The 18,863-nt window shown below is 49.0% G+C and overlaps 1 protein-coding gene across 2 annotated transcripts in view; it reads right to left on the minus strand.

The window, feature by feature from the left end:
* Window positions 1-18,863, minus strand: part of CACNA2D2 (calcium voltage-gated channel auxiliary subunit alpha2delta 2) — a 667,269-nt gene that overhangs the window by 265,007 nt on the left and 383,399 nt on the right. For both annotated transcript variants that reach the window (XM_030569197.1, XM_030569196.1), the window contains exon 4: window positions 9,091-9,150. In XM_030569197.1, coding sequence (XP_030425057.1) covers window positions 9,091-9,150 — 60 coding nt within the window. The remainder of the gene's footprint in view (window positions 1-9,090; window positions 9,151-18,863) is intronic.

The following is an 18,863-nucleotide window of genomic DNA, read 5'->3' on the forward strand; positions in this document are numbered from 1 at the left end:
GGAGAATCTGCCATTCAACCCCTTTCCAATGGCAGTCTGAGGTGCTCCAGAATGACTGGGAGAGGGGGCAGGTCTCAGCCCTGGGATCCTGATTTCCCCTTCCAGTTCTCAGGGAAGGGCCCTCTCTCAGACTGTGACTGCAGCCCCTGTGGAGACAGCCCCACCTCCTTCAGGGAAAGGCAGCGCTGGCCCCCAGGACGTGGCTGGCAGATAGCGGGGCAGCACTAGCAGTAAGAGAATTTCACAATCACTGAAGCTAGTTAAAGATGGAGGCAGGAGGTAGTGGGAAGGCGTGGGGTAATGGAGGAAGCAAGAGGGAGACACGACACTGAAGAAGAGAAAGGAGCAGAGGGAAGTGGGGAGAGCATTAGCCCTGACAGATGGGAGATGAGCCTCAGCGGCCCAATCCCCCTTCCCTCCAGCCTCAAGGAAACTGCTCAGTTTTGGGTTTCCACAGATTTATGGGAGTCCTGGCTAGGAGCAGCTGCCGGGTGCTGCCTTGTGCTCTAGAAACACGGGTTGACCTTGTGCCTGTTAATCTCTCCAGATCCCCCATCCCTGAAAAGGGGGGAGGCAGAGGCCATGTATGGGCTGACAGGTAGGGGATGGAGAGCATAGGAAGCACTGAAGAGGGGCCTGTGCTTCATGAGAAATCCCAGCCCACTGAAGGTGCCCTTGGACTTCCCCCATGGATCCTGTGTTGTCTGCCACACCCCCTGCTCATGGCCAGGGCCGGTGAACCCCACCCCTTGTCCTCCAGCAGACGACTCAAAAACTCTGCGGGGGTAAACTCACACGTCTTAGCCTTCCCAAAGCTCCTCTTTCTGTGCCAAGTTAGACATGGTTCTCTCCTCTCCATACCTACTTCCAGAGCTCAGACACCATCCCACTGTGTCTCTCGGCCCGGAGCTCCCATCCCCACGCACCAGGGGCCTTTCTTATAGATCCTTCCAAGGAGGGGGCAGTTTTGGGGGGGGGAGGCCCCTTCCCTCCCTAGCAGCTGAGAAGGGCTGAGTGCAGAGAAGGGTTACTTTGCTCACCTCCCTTTCAGCTCGCCAGGAGAAGTAGCAGCCTGGTCACCCAGACACCTTGAAGTGCCTCCATCATGTTCTGGGAGCCAGAGAAGACAGGTTGGCCTCAGAGCCATGAGTCTCTCAGGTCCCTGAGCTGGCTAGATGGCAATTGGGAACCAGGGTGTGCTGGGCCAGGAGCATGCTCAGCCACAGGGGTGGGGAGATACCCCCCCCAGCCTGCAGTCAGGCAGGCATCAGTGGGACATCCGGAACATGGCAGAAAGAGGCACTAGAGACCCCATAGGGTTGGGGAGGAGTGGGCAATGAAGACCCTGTCATAAACAGATAGCTAAGGGTTAATGTTCTTTTACCTGTAAAGGGTTAACAAAGGGAATCAAACACCTGACCAGAGGACCAATCAGAAAACACGATTTTTCAAATGTCAAGAGAGGGAAGTTGTTGGGTGGGAGTTCTTTGTCTTGGTTCGGTGGCCCTCTCAGCTCTGAGAGTGATCTCTCTATCTCCAAGTTTTCTAATCTTCTGTTTCCAAGTTGCAAGTACAAGGATAGTAAGACAATAGGTTTATATATTTTTTGTATTTACATGTGTGCAATTGCTGGAATGTTTTAAATTGTATTATTTTTGGATAAGGCTGTTTATTCATTTTTTCTTTTAAGCAATTGACCCTGTATATTGTCACCTTGATACAGAGCCTATTTTTATGTCTTTTTCTTTCTTTTTCTATAAAGCTTTCTTTTTAAGACTTGTTTGATTTTTTCACTGGTTAATGCTAAGAAACGAAAGGAGGGGGAAATCTCTTTGTGTTAGATTTACTAAGCCTGACTTTGCATACTCTCTGGGTGAGCGGAGGGAGAGTTTTGATCTCTCGGTACTTGTGTTTCAAGGACTTGAAACAGGGAATATCCTAGAGTACCCAGGGCGGGGAAATCTGGGAGGAGGTAAAGAGGGGGAAGGGAAGTGGGTTATTTCCCTTTGTGGTGAGACTCAGGGCATCTGAGTCTTGGGGTCCCCCAGGGAAGGTTTTGGGGAGACCAGAGTGAGCCAGACACTGGAATTTTCTGGCTGGTGGCAGCGATATCAGATCCAAGCTGGTAATTAAGTTTGGAGGTTTCATGCTAGCTTCTCATGTTCTGAACTCTAAGGTTCAGATCTGAGTAGGAAGTTATGACAGACCCCCCCCATATGAAGATATTCAAAGAAAACACAATGCACATGGGATCACCTGTTGAAAGGCATCTCCTGTGGTGCAGGGCAGACATGGCAGAAACAATGCACTGTAGCAGGGATTTCAATCCATTGCTCAGCAGGACACCTCTTAAACTAAGTCCGAGTGACAGCTTTTGCATTCCCCCTTCCTCTTCCCACCAATTGCTGCTGATTATGTCTGCCCCTGCCTAAGAGACTGGACTGAGTCTCAGAGATCTGACCTGATTCCAGAACAAAACTCCTCTGTGTCTCAGGAATGTTCAGGTGCAGGTTTCCGGTTCTGTCTCCTCATCTCCAATCTCCAGGGAGACATGGTCCTGACAAGTCAGTGCATGGCTCCTCTGCTGGATTCAGGGGGTGGCCTCACAATCCTGCATCTATGGCATCACCCGCCAGCACAACTGAAATGACTGTGATGCAATGCACATTAAGTGATGGCATCAGAGAATGAAGCAGGCAGCAGGAGGTGAAGGGCTGTGCTTGGATGCAGGTATCTCAGCCATCTGCAGTGAGAATAGGAGCGGGACTGATAGAAAGACACAGGGCAATTTAACAGGGAACTGGAGAATTATGTATGCCAGTGTGAAGTTGGGGTGTCAGGGCTCTTTAAAAGCCTCAGCAAGCTGGTTTTACTGGGCCAGTGGCTATGCCAAGTGAAGCTGACAGCTGTGTGCCCTTCCTGTGACAGTATGTGCTGACTCAGTGCCATGGCATCTGAAGCTTTGTTACATCATTGCTGCCAAGCAGAGCCAGCCTCAGAGGTACCCCAATCCAGGGACAGATCAAGGTAGAAGGGGCAACCCCCTGTGCATCAGGGCTCATTTGCTTCCTGTGACACAAGTTTGCTGCTCACTGCCGTGCCCGCTGATGTGAGTCAGCCGCTGCCTGCTGGTGCTGCCTAAGAAGTAGTTCTGTTTCGCAGCACAAAATACCACCGCGGCTGGCCTCAGGGCTTCCAGCTCTCGTGCTCCAGTGACGTTAATGAAGGGAGCGGAGCTGCTCCTGCGGGAGCTGGAGCTCAGAGCAAGGCAATTCGGAGTCCTTGCTGGAGCGACCTTGGATCTCTGTGATGGTGCCTGCCTTCCAAAGAGACCAGGCAAGAACACGTGTCTATTGGCCTATCCCCTGTGGATTGAAAAGGTGACATCCTGACATTTTTGGTTGTTTAAGGCAGAGACAAGAGAGTAGCTAAAAGCAGCCTCACTTGCACCTCCAATTCAAATGGAGGGCACTGTCTAAGCTTGCTCGAAGCACATGAAGCTCTAGGTACTCTTCGTTCCCAGTACATCCTAATTAGTCACTGGCAGCTGCCACTGTATGTTTGCTGCAACTCAGTGAGATGCCAAAGCCACTACAGAAGGAGAATGCTGTGGCCTCTGCACCACAGCAGCTACTAGTCCAGCTGCAAACCTGCAAACAAGAGTTCCAGCAAGAGTGCAAATATCACCTGATTTGCTGCTGGATCCTGGGAGCATGGCAACCCCTGGGAGGCTACAGACATGCTACAGACACTGTGCTACAATCCTGGGGAAAAAAGTCCACGGTGTCCAGATGGGGACAGATGTGCACAATACCTTACAGCATATCCCCTTGGGCTTTAAGGAAAACAGAAGGGAATAGCATTTCAAGCAGGTTTGCTGAGTGTCCCAAAGAACAGGATAAGTATGAAACTGGAAAGGACAAAGCCAGCTAGCAAAGGGAAGAGGGAGCTATTACCCATTTGTAGCAAACCTTGCTTTATCAAGAGTGCCAACTTGGGTATCTCTGTAAGACAATATCTAATGTAGCAATTCAGAAATGAGAAATACACATGCTGCTTCCTAAACAGAAATGGGGCAGGAATAAACTCTACCTGTCCCTACAGTACTTGCTACACAGCTGCCTACAATTTTCTGCTGTAACAGCCCTGAAACCCAGCAATTGGAGTTCCCCATTGGCAGGTCAGTGTGTGTTTGTGGGAGCACCAGTGGCTGACAAGTTCTGCTCATGGAAGCCAGGGAGGGCTCACACCTCACTTTTGTGCACTGCTCCTCTGAGCTGTTCTGCTGATCATTGGCCTGAGGTTGTGTTTTGTAACGCTGGTGTCCCGAGTTTTGTTAGAAGTGATGCAGCCAAACACGAGAGCATCCTCCCAGCTGCCTGCTTTAGAAGCAGCCTTCTCCCTGAATAACCTCAGCCCTGAGCACTGGTTACTGTAGGCAGCAAGATCTCACCCATGAGGCAGTTGTGTGTTCTCTGGAAAGGCTTCAGAGGGGCCAGGTGCATGTCTCTGCTTGCTGCAGAGCTTCACTCCAATGTATTGTCCTTCTCGGCTAAGGAGACAGGGCTGAAGGAAAAATTAGAGCAGTATAGCCCATGAAGTTTGAGTGGAAAATAAACACAAGAGAACCTTCAAACCACAAGTAATGCATACGAGGAATTAAAGATTGCCCCTCCGCGGTTTATTTAATCTAGAAATGTCCTGCTCTCTAGGAGACAGAGGCCTCCAAACAACTACGTAAGCCCGGAAACAGCTGCACATTAGGCACTGACCAGGGAACTATCTGGGGATGAAATGACAGGATTACTGTTAAGATTGGCTTCTTGGGATAGAAGAGGTATCAGATTCCTGGAGTGATAGGCCCAGCCTGCAGAGTACAGATCCAGATCTTCCACCCAAAGGATGTTCAGAGCTGGGATTTTGGTTCAGACCATACTGCAGATCCGTTCCCTACGATCAGGAAGTCACAGGGATCTGACAGTATGGAGAATAAACATCTTGTACATGAAGAGTAACTTTTCATTTAGATGAGGATGAAGAATGGGCTGTAAGGAAAACGAAAAAAGAAAACAGAGTAAGAGGCAGATGTGGGTAGATACAGAATGGCAGCCAAAGGTTCGTTCTTTCAAAAGATGACCGATCAGACAGGTGGTGCTTGACACACATGTTCATTTAAGTTTATATTACAGAACTCAGCATTTGTTCTTTGAAATCACAACAGACTTTGGGAACCAAACCTCCTGCCAAAGGAAGAAGCGATCCACCCCCAGCCCAGCGACTTGGTAGAAAATTCCTTTTCACTGGATGGTCAGATCTCAGCTGGGATCGACTGTCTCATGACTGCAAGGTCTGATACAATATTGTGGTCTGTTCGTGTTTGCTCAATTGCTGATGCACAGCTAGAGATTCCTTCCCAAGATTGAAAATATTTACAACCCGAGAGACATGACAGCAGCCACCACAGATATAGAGGCCAATCCTACTCCTACAAAAGTCAGTGGCAAAGCCAGTATTGGCTACAACCCCAGGAGAAGACCAGCCTCAGTGTTTCTAGGGCTAGTTCCCTAGTACTTTGGTTTTCAGATGTTGAGTTCCACTGGCAGCTCCTCCTCCACCACCTTTGCTAGGAATTTTCAATCCCTTACGGAGGCGGGAGGGGAGGGTTTCATGGTTAATTACATTACAGCTGTGCCTCTGAAGGGCAGCTGAGATCAGGGCCCCCTTCTGCCATGTGCTGCACCAGTCCAGAGACCACCTCTGCCTGAAAGAGCTGACCCTGTAGACAGGCAAAGTGAGGAAGGGGAAAGAGAGGGCTAGATAAAGGAAACAGCTTGCCCAAAGTCTCGCTGCAGGTTAGTGGCACAGTGCGGAACAGCACTCAGATCTCCTGACTCTCAGTCCAATTCCATATCCATTGAATACCCTGCCTGGGATGCTCCGGAGCTGAGATTCTGTGAGCAAGCACGCATCCGTGCAGACTTTACTAAACCGGTGCGTGCTTCTTAACCAGGATGCAACTGTACTCAGACCGCTCACCTTCTATGACCCCACAGATGTTGATGTGAATGATTATTAGATCAAAAACACAGTTCAGATTTCCCGGGCTCTTGGGTTTGGTATCCCAGAATTCAGTGAGGCCTTCAGAGCGATGACATCTGCAACACATGACTAAGTAACAAATTCCAAGGCTGCTGCTCCTGCATATTTTATACACAGCTACAGAATGGCCTTATTTCTAATATTTATTTAAAGTCCTTATGACACCAGGGCTCATCTGTAGGGCCCTACCCAATTCACAGCCAATACATCATGGACTGTGAAATCAGCTCTACCACTGTGAAATCTGGTCTTTTGTGTGCTTTTACCCTATACTATAAAGATTTCATGGTGGAGACCAGCATTCCTCAAATTAGGGGTCCTGACTCAAAAGGGTGTTGCAGGAGGGGTCACAAGGTTATTTTAGGGGGTCGCGGGATTGCCACCCTTACTTCTGTGCTGCCTTCAAAGCTGAGTGGCCAGAGAGCAGTGGCTGTTGACCAGGCACCCAGCTCTGAAGGTGGTGCCCTGCGAGCAGCAGCGCAGAAGTAAGGGTGGCAGCTCTGCCTTTGGAGCTGGGCTCCCGGCCAGCAACCGCCGCTCTCCAGCTGCCCAGCTCTGAAGGCAGGGCCACTGCCACCAGTAGCGCAGTAGTTAAGGTAGCAGTACTGCAACCCCCCTACAATAACCTTGCAACCCCATCCACACAATTCCTTTTTGGGTCAGGACCCCTACAATTACAACACAGTGAAATTTCAGATTTAAATATCTGAAATCATGAAATTTACAATTTTTAAAATCCTATGACTGTAAAATTGACCAAAATGGATTGAATTTGGTAAGACCCTATTCATCTGGGATGGGTGGGGCCAGACAAGTGAGAGAGATCAATGCTATAGCATAGGCAGGACTCCTGGGGAATATGGAACGTAAGCAGATCACGATTTAAATGAAAACATTCTAACACAAAAGTTATAACCCATTCAAAAATATGGCCCCTTTGTCCTGCCCTATGGCCAAGTGCCTTGCACTGATTTTGCACTACTATGCTCAACAGCTGAGCACTGAGTATTGGTCATTCCACTGGCCTGTCCTGTCCCCCAACTCACTTCCTGGCATTCTAATTCAGTCAACTTGGCAATGGGTCTCTCTCCCCAAAGCCACCATGTGCATCTCCAGATCTTCCTCTGCCAGGCAGCTGCAGCCGACAACGTCCCCGATACTCTAGCTCAGCATTTCCTGAATGTCTGATTAGAGAACTCCTGGTGCTATGAGAACCTGAGCAATACAGTGTAGGAGGATCATGGGAAGCAAGCAAATGAGGACAGACAGAGAGGCAGAAGCTATAGCCGCACAGATATCAGTTTCCATCTTGAGTTGGTCAAGTGGCAAACTGAACGCAGTTGTCTCCTCCCTCTTGCCTCATTCTTCTATTGCATGGGCCAAATTCTGCTCCTCAGAGGTCAACGAATGGACCACGAGGGGGGTATCTAAGAGCTAGATTTGGCCTCAGGTCTTACTCTCATCTACCGCACATCTTTTCAATTCCTTCCTTATTTCTGTCTCCAGGCCCAATCTTCACAATGGAGCTTTTGTCATGCCACAAAACATCTCCTCTGCACACACACCCATTCCACATCCCTCTTTGCAAACAGTACTCTGGCCACTTTCTCTTGCAAACAGCACACACTAGATCTCCTCAACACATATGTGCTGTGCTATGAGAGACTTTAACAATGCTCAGAGAGTGCGACCTCTGTTCCTTAGAAATAGAGATGGCCAGTTCATTCCATCGAGATAATACAAATACCAAGCAGGTCTTCTCTAGTGATTTTCATGCACAGATCTCAAAGTGCTCCCAAAGGAGGAGATCCTTATCCCCATTTTACAGATAGGAAGAGTTTGGCCACATCTGGCTGCTGGGCCACAAGTGACATGCATAAAAACACAGAGGGGCCAGGAACCTGCTGGAGAGACAGGCTGGGCCAATATCTTTTTGACAGTGCAAGAGGTGGTTTCTCTGGGCTGGCTTCTCATGTTAGCCTGGGGTTACTCATAGAGTAAGGTACTCCTCAATGTGAGGAATGGTCATAAAATCTGGGGGTTGGTCTCAAGAGTTTTTTTTTTCCAGAATGCATTTGCACTGAAAGGAAAACAACCATTTCTTCCTTTTGTATTATTGTTATAATTTGAGAGCATTTCCAGGCAGAATCCTTCAGATTCCTGCTGTGCGTTATCACTGCCATAATTACAAAGTCAAATGCAATCATTAAAACAACATTTTCCCTGCACCAGCCTCAATTACTCCTTTCCCTAGAACCAACCCTGAATCGGAATTACTGTCAGGCAATAGAAAAACAGGCACACAACCTTGTGTGTCTGCATGTCTGTCGTCATTTAACACAACACCCCCTACTGCGCCGAGCACGCCCCTCCAAACAGGGTCCCTGATGACCGTGCAGATGACTCGTCTATTGAGATAGTGAAGATGTAAATTCTCTAGGGAGCTCTCCACAGGAACTCAATACCAAAGTGTTTAACCATTAGCTTGACCTTCACCTTCTGTCTTCTGACTGCTCTTATTACCTGCATGCACAGACAGAAGCAATGCTGGAAACAAGCTCAAAATTACTTCATTCACTTTCATTAGGGCTGGCAGGCAGCAGGGACAGAAGATGAGGAGCAGGGCAACTGTGTCTGAACTTGCAGAGATGAACAGAGTGTCAGACACAGCTTGCTTTAAAAATCACAGCGCGAGTGAGGGAGTGGGCAGAGAGAGAGAGAGAGAGAGAGAGAAAGTTGGGAATGAAAAGCTAGCAGATGGGAAGAAGGAGAGGGAGGAAAACCACAAAGACTGAGATAAAACCAAGAAAGAAAGAACTGGAAGGGCCAAATTCTGCCTCAATTATTCCTACAGAACTTCAGTGGTTTCAGGGGTTACATGCTATGGGTGAGCTAAATTCTACCCTGGGAAACAAAAGTGCAAGACAGAGACATACCGAGACTAGCCCATTAAAAAGGATGCGACACCTGTGGGGAGAATCAGAGCCTTACCCTGATGTTGTCCTGCCAACGGTGGGCTTTCTGGAACTTCTCAGCCGCACCAGCAAGTCTCTGCAAATAAAACAAGAGAGAAGAAAACATGTTTTGCAACAACCAGGACACAGTTGATTTGAGCTCATCCCACTACCCCACGAGGGCATCGGTTCCTGTGGGGCCACCAACACCAGGAGTTGAGCTTGAGTCAAAGATCCAGCTCTCTAGATGAGGGCAAGAACAGGCTCACCTACTCTATGGATCAGGCACAGCGGAAGATGCATTGCGTGCGCACACACTTTCTCTCTCTGTGGGAGAGTGTTTTCAGCAGCCTTTGTGACCGGACACTGCATCAGCATCAGGACAGCGCAGCTATGTAAATCAAACTATTAAAGATCTGTGGAGATCTTACAGCACGGGCTCCCTCCTCAGAGCTCCAGGCTGCAAAGGGCTTCCATTGCCCATCACTAACTCATGAGACAAGAAGCAGCAAGCAAGGGGCTGCAAAAGCCCTTGCAATGAGATCCCTCCCCTCACTTCCAGAGAATTTCTGAAAGGCGAGAGGGAAGGAGGAACCCACCCACTAACCACAGCCCTTGTCTATATACACACACGTACGCTAACTAAAGCTTTGATATGAAACCGACTCCTTTAAACGGGTGCAAACGGCTGTCATTTCAGTTTAAAGCAGGCTTCTTGCTGTTTCGCCCTCATCAATTCCTTACTGACTTAGCTGAGCTGAAATAAGCCACTCACAGTGAGATAAGTGTCTATATAGGGATCTGAACCAGTTTAACTAAATCCATACAGACACTGCTCACTTCGCATGTCGATAAGCCTAGCTTTTCAGTCGTGACTTACGACAGGAATTGAACTTAGGTCTCCAGAGCAGACAGAGAGAGGCAGTTAGCCACAGTCAGCCCTAGCTGCTGCCACTCTGTGGACAGTCCATAACCCCTGTGATGGCGAGAGAGTTACTGTCTCTGTCCGGAGCTGATTCATCCTCTCACGTCACAACAGATTATTTTTACACCTCGAGTGCAAAAGCCCAGGAGAGTCAGTTGGGCAGCACTGAGCTGGTCTGCAACACACTAGCCATTCCCATGGGCTGTGGAACGGGGAGAGGAATCAAGGAAGATATCTTGGCAGCTCTGCCTTTAATCACTGACTGCAGTAGGGAGGCTCCCATATCGAGATGGCATTTAACAGCAGCCTAACGAGGTTTACTGAAAGGACAGGTTAAGCACAGACAGAGGAGCCAGCTCCTTCCTTCAGAATGTACGAGATTTTAAAATATCATCTCCGTATCCAGAGTGAGAGGAGAGTCTTCAACACAAGTGAGTGCAGAGTCAACATCATCCCTGGAAAGGGAAGAAAGAGGCAGGGCCTGGCACGACCGGAGGAGGACGGGGTGCACTGTCTTCCCACTCAGCTATGTTACCCCATACAATCATCAGAGGGGTAGCCGTGTTAGTCTGGATCTGTAAAAGCAGCAAAGAATCCTGTGGCACCTTATAGACTAACAGACGTTTTGGAGCATGAGCTTTTGTGGGTGAATACCCACTTCTTCAGATGCATGTAGTGGAAATTTCCAGGGGCAGGTATATATATGCTAGCAAGCAAGCTAGAGATAACGAGGTCAGTTCAATCCGGGAGGATGAGGCCCTGTTCTAGCAGTTGAGGTGTGAAAACCAAGAGAGGAGAAACTGGTTCTGTAGTTGGCAAGCCATTCACAGTCTTTGTTCAATCCTGAACTGATGGTGTCAAATTTGCAGATGAACTGAAGCTCAGCAGTTTCTCTTTGAAGTCTGGTCCTGAAGTTTTTTTGCTGCAGGATGGCCACCTTAAGGTCTGCAATAGTGTGGCCAGGGAGGTTGAAGTGCTCTCCTACAGGTTTTTGTATATTGCCATTCCTAATGGCAGGTTGTCTGTGGGCAAGGACTGGCTCTGGAAATATTCCACCACGATTTCAACAGCTTCCACCCCACCATCAACCTCAGCCTGGACCAATCTACACAGGAGGTCCACTTTCTTGACACCACGGTGCAAATAAGTGATGGTCACATTAACACCACCCTATATCGAAAACCTACCGACCGCTATGCCTACCTTCATGCCTCCAGCTTCCATCCCGGACACATCACACGATCCATTGTCTACAGCCAAGCACTGAGGTACAACCGCATCTGCTCTAACCCCTCAGACAGAGACCAACACCTACAAAATCTCCACCAAGCATCCTCAAAACTACAATACCCGCACGAGGAAATAAGGAAACAGATCAACAGAGCCAGACGTGTACCCAGAAGCCTCCTACTGCAAGACAAACCCAAGAAAGAAACCAACAGGACTCCACTGGCCATCACATACAGCCCCCAGCTAAAACCCCTCCAACGCGTCATCAAGGATCTACAACCCATCCTGGACAATGATCCCACACTTTCACAGGCCTTGGGTGGCAGGCCAGTCCTCGCCCACAGACAACCTGCCAATCTGAAACATATTCTCACCAGTAACTGCATACCGCACCATTATAACTCTAGCTCAGGAACCAATCCATGCAACAAACCTCGATGCCAACTCTGCCCACATATCTACACCAGCGACACCATCACAGGACCTAACCAGATCAGCCACACCATCACTGGTTCATTCACCTGCACATCCACCAATGTAATATATGCCATCATATGCCAGCAATGCCCCTCTGCTATGTACATCGGCCAAACTGGACAATCTCTACGGAAAAGGATAAATGGACACAAATCAGACATTAGGAATGCCAATATACAAAAACCTGTAGGAGAGCACTTCAACCTCCCTGGCCACACTATTGCAGACCTTAAGGTGGCCATCCTGCAGCAAAAAAACTTCAGGACCAGACTTCAAAGAGAAACTGCTGAGCTTCAGTTCATCTGCAAATTTGACACCATCAGCTCAGGATTGAACAAAGACTGTGAATGGCTTGCCAACTACAGAACCAGTTTCTCCTCTCTTGGTTTTCACACCTCAACTGCTAGAACAGGGCCTCATCCTCCCTGATTGAACTGACCTCGTTATCTCTAGCTTGCTTGCTAGCATATATATACCTGCCCCTGGAAATTTCCACTACATGCATCTGAAGAAGTGGGTATTCACCCACGAAAGCTCATGCTCCAAAACGTCTGTTAGTCTATAAGGTGCCACAGGATTCTTTGCTGCTTTTACCCCATACAATGTGGCTGGCCCGGCCCAGAATGTGAAAAGTGAGAGGAACAAGAGTTGCGGAAAAAGGGGGCGAGCAATTTCTTTGTTTACTGCAAGAAGACAGCATGCAGCTACTCCATTCACACTTTGGGTGGAACAGGCCCTACTTCACCAGGGGACATGGCTGAGGGATATATCATGGGGCTATCTAAAAGAATGGTTAGGCCCAAATTTCCAAAGAGGTCTGGCAGCTCTAGTTTCCATCCTGAGACACCATGGGCCTGATTTTCAGAAGTGCTGTCCAGCCATTGCTCTAGTGGACACCCTGGGAGTTATTGGTTTTCAACACCTCTGACAGCCAGATCTTGTGCCTCAAGTGAGGCTCCCAACCAAGGTACGTGAATTCGCTGGCCATCTGGGACGCGTGAGTAAAAACGGAATGTGCAGCACTGCTCATGGGGACTAGGCAGCAAATCCCAGCACCCCAGAGAGAGCAGGGGCATCAGGCGGCTTTCCGCCCTTCTGCTGAGCAGCCAGCACTGGCCACTATCAGAGATAGCAAAGCGGGTTAGATAGACCATTGGCCTGCTCCTCAGCAATGCTGACTCAGAGAGGTCCCATCCCACTCTGGGCCTCTGGGTCCAGAGCCCTGAGATGTTCCCTAGGTCCTTCCCTCTATTCATTTGTGAATCTCCTCTCATTCCTCTGAAGCCTTCCCATTCCCTGTCGCTTGCTCAGCTCCATATGGGGTGTGGAAAGCAGGGTTCCTGAGGCAGCTGGCAGCAGGGCCGGTGCAAGGATGTTTCACGCCCTAGGCGAAACTTCCACCTTGCACCCTCCCTCCCGTACCCCCTCCCTGAGGTGCCCCCCCACAGCAGCTCCTCCCCTCCGGCCTGAGGCACCCCCCTGCCCCAGCTCACCCCTGCTCTGCACACAAGCACGAGCATGCCGAAGTGAAGCAGCTCACCCCTGCGACGCCTCCTCCTCGAGCACGCTGAGGCTGCTTCACTTCTCTCGCCTCCCAGGCTTGCGGCGCCAATCAGCTTAGGCACCGCAAGCCTAGGAGGTGGGAGAAGTGAAACAGCCACAGTGTGCTTGGGGAGGAGGTGGGGTAGGGGTGAGCTGGGGCGGGGAGTTCCCCTGCATGCGCCCTCCCCCCCACCCCTTACTTGCTGCAGGCGGCCCTCCCCGTGCTTCCCTGCCCCAGCTCCCTCCGCCTAAATGCTGGCGGTGACCGAGGTGGTTGAAGATCCGGCCAGCACAGTTGCTGCCAAAGAAAATGGCGCCTCCTAAATGCCAGTGCCCTAGGCGACCGCCTAGGTCGCCTAAATGGTTGCACTGGCCCTGGCTGGCAGAGGACAGCAGCCTCAGATGTCATGGGCCCATCGTGCGATCCACAGCATGGTAGGGCAGAAAAAGAAAAAGAAATAAAGGAAAGAAAGCCAGGCAAATCGATTTGTATAATAAAGCAACAAGAAGTAGCTGTGGTCGGCTCTTTTAATTGAGCTGAAAGGCGCAAATGTCAAGAGCCCGGAGATATCCAAGGGGGATTAATTCTGCATTACTAAGTAAATTAAAAACAGAAAGCAAAATAAATTGCACAACCTCCCCCTACAGCCTTGTAGCCCAGATCCAAGAGCTGTGTGCCAGCAGGGCAGATACACGGAGTGGCCACTTTCCAGATGTGCACGGTGAGTCCAGCCCGACCCTGCAGGGCCACAGGTCATATGACAAGGGCAAACACAACTGGCTTTGTAAAGGGTGTGTGTGTGTGTGTGTAGCACAGAGCCCATGTGGTTTCCAACATGGGCCATCTTACTCTGGCAGAATGGGGTGTGGACTTCAGGATCTGCCCCTACTTGCCCTTAACAGCACCAAGGGAATGGATCTGACTTCTTACCATCCTCATCTGTCAGTATTACATTTGCACAAGACTGGCTTCCCCAGATAGACACTTCCTCCGCTCACAGTGGTGATACTTCCCAGGTGATGAGCATCCTAAGTCTGATCTCAGGTGCATTGTGCGTATTGCTGCAGCCTTGTAAAATCAGACACACCCCACTAGCAGCTGTTGGCTTTATGGGATTCTCAAGGAAAATGTGCCATGCATGTCTGAGCTCAGATCCAGGGACTAAGTGGCTAATCTGTAAGGAGGTTAATTAGCCATGAGGCTACCACAACAAACAATACAAGAGATAGTGAGATACATCAAGGCAAAGACATTGCTCACTGCAGGCCCTAATACCTACATACAATCCTTCTTGTGTTTACACTCAGGCAACTGTCTGATTGATTTGTCCTGATAACAGACAATGTCCATAATGCCTAGAATCTCAAACTCTCATGTTACAAGAACTGTACAGCTGTCCCTGGCATGGTTTAACAGTGCACAGCCTATGCAGGGTTTAGGGCAGGGACTGAAGAACAATACCGTACCAACCCACAAGGTGAAAGGTGCTGGGTAATCTTTAATGACGACAAGTGGTAAAGGCCCCAGGCTGTTTTGCTGCTGTTATTCACGTGTTTTACTGAAAAATTATAAACAGACTAACAATGCTCAAGGAATCCTATAATGAAGGAAAAGCAAACAAAGTGACTTGAAGCCAACAGAACCTCTCACTGAAAAACCAGGAAGCTACTGAAATAGCTAGTCTGAGGAGAGTGATAAAATCACTGCATTAATAATTCATTGTAGTAACAAGCAAAGGAAGCTGTATTTATGCTCAAAATGGCCAGTGCAATAGCACCAGTTTCCCATATGTCTGTCAGTGTCTCTTTACATGCCCCATCAGCAACTACTTCACATTTGATCACTATACTCACAGGGCCAACTGTGCCCTTAGATACACTCTGGCACCCACACTGATTCATACGGGTTCTGAACCCAGATGGGAGATTTGGGCTTTGCTAATGGCTCTGTCTATTCTGCACATTCAGTTTAAAGACAAGGGAAAGGCACTTGTCCTCAAAGCCTTTGTAAGATGTTCCCAAGCTGCTACTTAAGGGTGCAAGAGTCAAGATACTAAGTGACTTGTCTCGTAATTTTTTGACTTCTTGTGCAAAAGATCCAGAGAACTGTGAACCAAAATCATTTCCTAGGGGACATTAACACAATAGGTGCACATGTGACTCTGTTTGCTATTATATGGCCAGTTGTTTTCTTTTAATGTTGCCTTCCACAACTTAATTGGGATCCAAATTGTTCCATGTAAAACCAAATAAGATGGCCAGGGGACTGCTGCAGATTACCAAGAGTGGGCTAACTGGCTAGGAGTCACTCCCAAGGAGCTTCTATTTTAGCCTCCTCCAGAAGGCAGGGAGAAGTTTAGCTATTTTCAAGAAAGGAGAGAATGTCCCACAGCTAGATCTGAGACATGTTTGAAATAAAAACAGAGGGCCAAATCCCAGTCTCATTTAAGTCAATAGGAGTTTTCCAATTGCGTGGAATAGGACCAGAGTTTCACCCATAAGTCATGCCACTGTTCCCGCTGGGTTTGGTGCCAAGGTGCTCAGTGATGGTTGCCAATACAGGAACCTAGGGCGATAGAAGAGCAACGGGTGCCTTAGAAATGCTCAGATCAATACAGGCAGAGACATGATATTGCACCTGGCTAGGAGGCATGTGATGGGAGAACTGGTGGTGCTGCAGAAACCAGAGATAAACACCTTGCGATGCTGTGGAAAGGAACTGGTGCCACCAAAATGTAAAGCATGGGGAGATGCTTTAGCATGCAAGCAGGTGGGTGTTAATTGGGCCCTACCAGCCCCATCGCTGGTTTCTCTGCACCATCTCTACCTGTTGTGGCTTAGCAGCAATACAGATATATCCAGACAGCCACACAAGAGAGAGAACAAACCTGAGAGGCAATGGGAGAAGCCAAGCAGATTAAGGAGATGTAACCCACCCGCTTAAAAGAAAAGAAAAGAAAAGAAAAAAGAAAGAAAGAAAGAAAGAAAGAAGCTCAGCCAGTGAGTTTCTGCCACGGCATCAGGTCCCGATTCACCAATATAACAGGCCACAAATGTCCCATTGCCAGTGCAAACCCACACTGATCATGATAATGCACTGATGTGATAATTTTTATACCCTCCCATTAGGAATTCCTCTGACTCTCCTGTAAATTGATGTGTAATGCAGAACAATTCAGCCACTGTTAATGGCTGTGGAGCACGAAGTGTGAGAAAGAACGGTTAGCATTCAGTATTCAGAGACACTGAATAGACTGGAAGATCAGGTAAAATGTGCCAACCTTATCCCTGCAAGCAAACAAAGAGGTGAGGAAGTGAAGGAGAATTCTCTTGCTCAACCCATGCTTCCTCCTCTCCAACCATTTCTCCCGGTTGGGCGAGGCTACATCTTTCCAGCAACAGATGGGGCGTGGGAGGTACACAGCACTGGTGGTAGTCGTGGGAGGCATTCTGCCAGCAGTGTACTGAAGACTCATGAGCACCATGCTTGGAAAGGGTACAGGTGCCCTTTCCCAAAGCTGGCCTCCAAGCAGTAGTGGATATGGAACAGGCAAGGTCCTAACCATGCCCTTCGATTTATGGAGACAGAGCCACAATGCATGTCAGCAACAGCTTGTCCGCCTGTGTGCGGTCAGGGACTACATGCATGGATGCCCTGTATGAAGGCAGGCACTGGCTGCCTCCACATGAGCCAGTAAGGGAGGTAAGGGTCTCCTTGTGCCCTCCCCCACTTTGCATAATTATAGCCATGATCTGACCCTATGTATCTTTGTAGGCCTGTAGGATAACAGGAACTCAGCTCGTCTGTTAGCCAACAGGATGGCTGACATGACAGTGAGATACTAGTCAACAGGGACCCAAGGGCAGCAGGTGGAGCGGAACATCATGGCCTGGCAGCAGCACACAGGTTAGGGCAGTCTTCTCCAGACTTTAAAAAGCTGTCCTTCGCACTCCTTTCCCAGCATTAGGATGAAAGCAATTATACCTCCCCTACATCCTGCCACATGTCAGGACTTGCCCATTCCATGCCCACCCCAGCTGGGCCTTTTTGTCCCCAAGGGGCATGTCTCACACATGGGGGAATGCTGGGCTGGCTAGTGAAACTCAGCATTGATAATGTACACAGGAAGTCACAGGAAACACAGGAATTCCCTGGGTCAGACTGAGACCCATCCAGCCTCACACAGTGGTTGATTTCTGCTTCAAAGGAAGAAACAAGATCCCTTCTGTAGGCAGGTGTGGGATAACCTGCCTCCACAGAGCTCCTGTCCTAACCCCTACCAGTGACTGTAGGGTGACCAGATGGCAAGTGTGAAAAATCGGGATGGGGGTGGGGGGTAATAGGAGCCCATACAAAAATAAGCCCCAAATATTGGGACTGTCCCTATAAAATTGGGACATCTGGTCACCCTAAGTGACAGCCCCTTTTATAGCCTTCCAAAACACTCCTCTTTCAGCATTAACTACTCTAACTTCGGCTGCTTCTGTTATCCCTCTCCTTGCACTGCTGGCACAGAGTTCCTGGAATTAATTCCTGAAGCTGGGAGTTCTGCCCTTGACTTCAGTGGGGGGAGGATTTCACCCATTGTTTCAAACCCCAGTTAAGGTGACTGGAGCGGACTGACCACAGGGCACCGGTCTGGGTCTCTGGACACCTGGGTTCTATTCCTGGTTCTGCCATTGGCCGGTTGGGTGACCTTGGGCAAACCACTGCCTCTGGTCTGTGCCTCAGTTTTCCCATATGTAAAATGTGAATAATGATACTCAGTGGTGGATTAACAAATTTGGCACCCCTAGGCCCTCAAAAAATTGCCACCCCCACCCCACTCACCTCTGCTCCCCTGCAGTAAGCCTGGAAGGGAGGGGGGAGAAGGGGAGTTATGGCGCGCTTGGGGGATGGCAGCAGTGAAGCAGAGGAGAACTGGGGTGGGGAATGGTTCCTGACCCCCCTGGGTTACTCCCCATGCCCATGGGCCCCAGCTCACCTCTGCTCTGCCTCCTCCAAGTGTGCCGCTACTCGCTTCTCTCTCCCTCCCTCCCTCCCAGCGCTTTCACACGGCAAGCCTGAGAGGGAGGTGGGAGGAGGGAAGCGCAGCACGCCTGGGGGAGGGAGGAGGCGGGCCGGGGATTTGGGGAAGGGGCGGAGTTGAGGAGGGGTCACAAGCAAATTTGCCACCCCTCCAAATTTGCTGCCCTCGGCCTTGTTGGCCTAGGCGATAATACGCCGCTGATGATACTGCCCTCCTTTGTAAAATGCTTTGAGATCTAGAGTAGAGAAGAGCAAGGAATTGTTAACAGCATTTCAATGCCTAGGCATTTAAAAGCAAGGCAACAAACAGCTAATATCATCATAAATCTTACACTATTCACATCAGAAACTTACTTTATTCTTGTCAAATATAAAGGAATGCATATTTCATCACAATACAACCCTCTCAGTTATAGACTTATAGCCTGTTTCTTGTATTGTTTCATTTTTATCTTGTTTTCGGAATCCAAACATTTTCTTTCAAGGGATACTATTAAAGGGGAAAGATCAGTTAATAGAGTTATCAACTGACAGTTGAATTTTGGGGGATAATGGGGGAACAGAATTCTATACAGTAGCTATTTTAATAGGAAAAGTGTGTAATATC

This window comes from Gopherus evgoodei, chromosome 7, assembly GCF_007399415.2.
Source record: "Gopherus evgoodei ecotype Sinaloan lineage chromosome 7, rGopEvg1_v1.p, whole genome shotgun sequence".
Lineage (NCBI taxonomy): Eukaryota > Metazoa > Chordata > Testudines > Testudinidae > Gopherus > Gopherus evgoodei.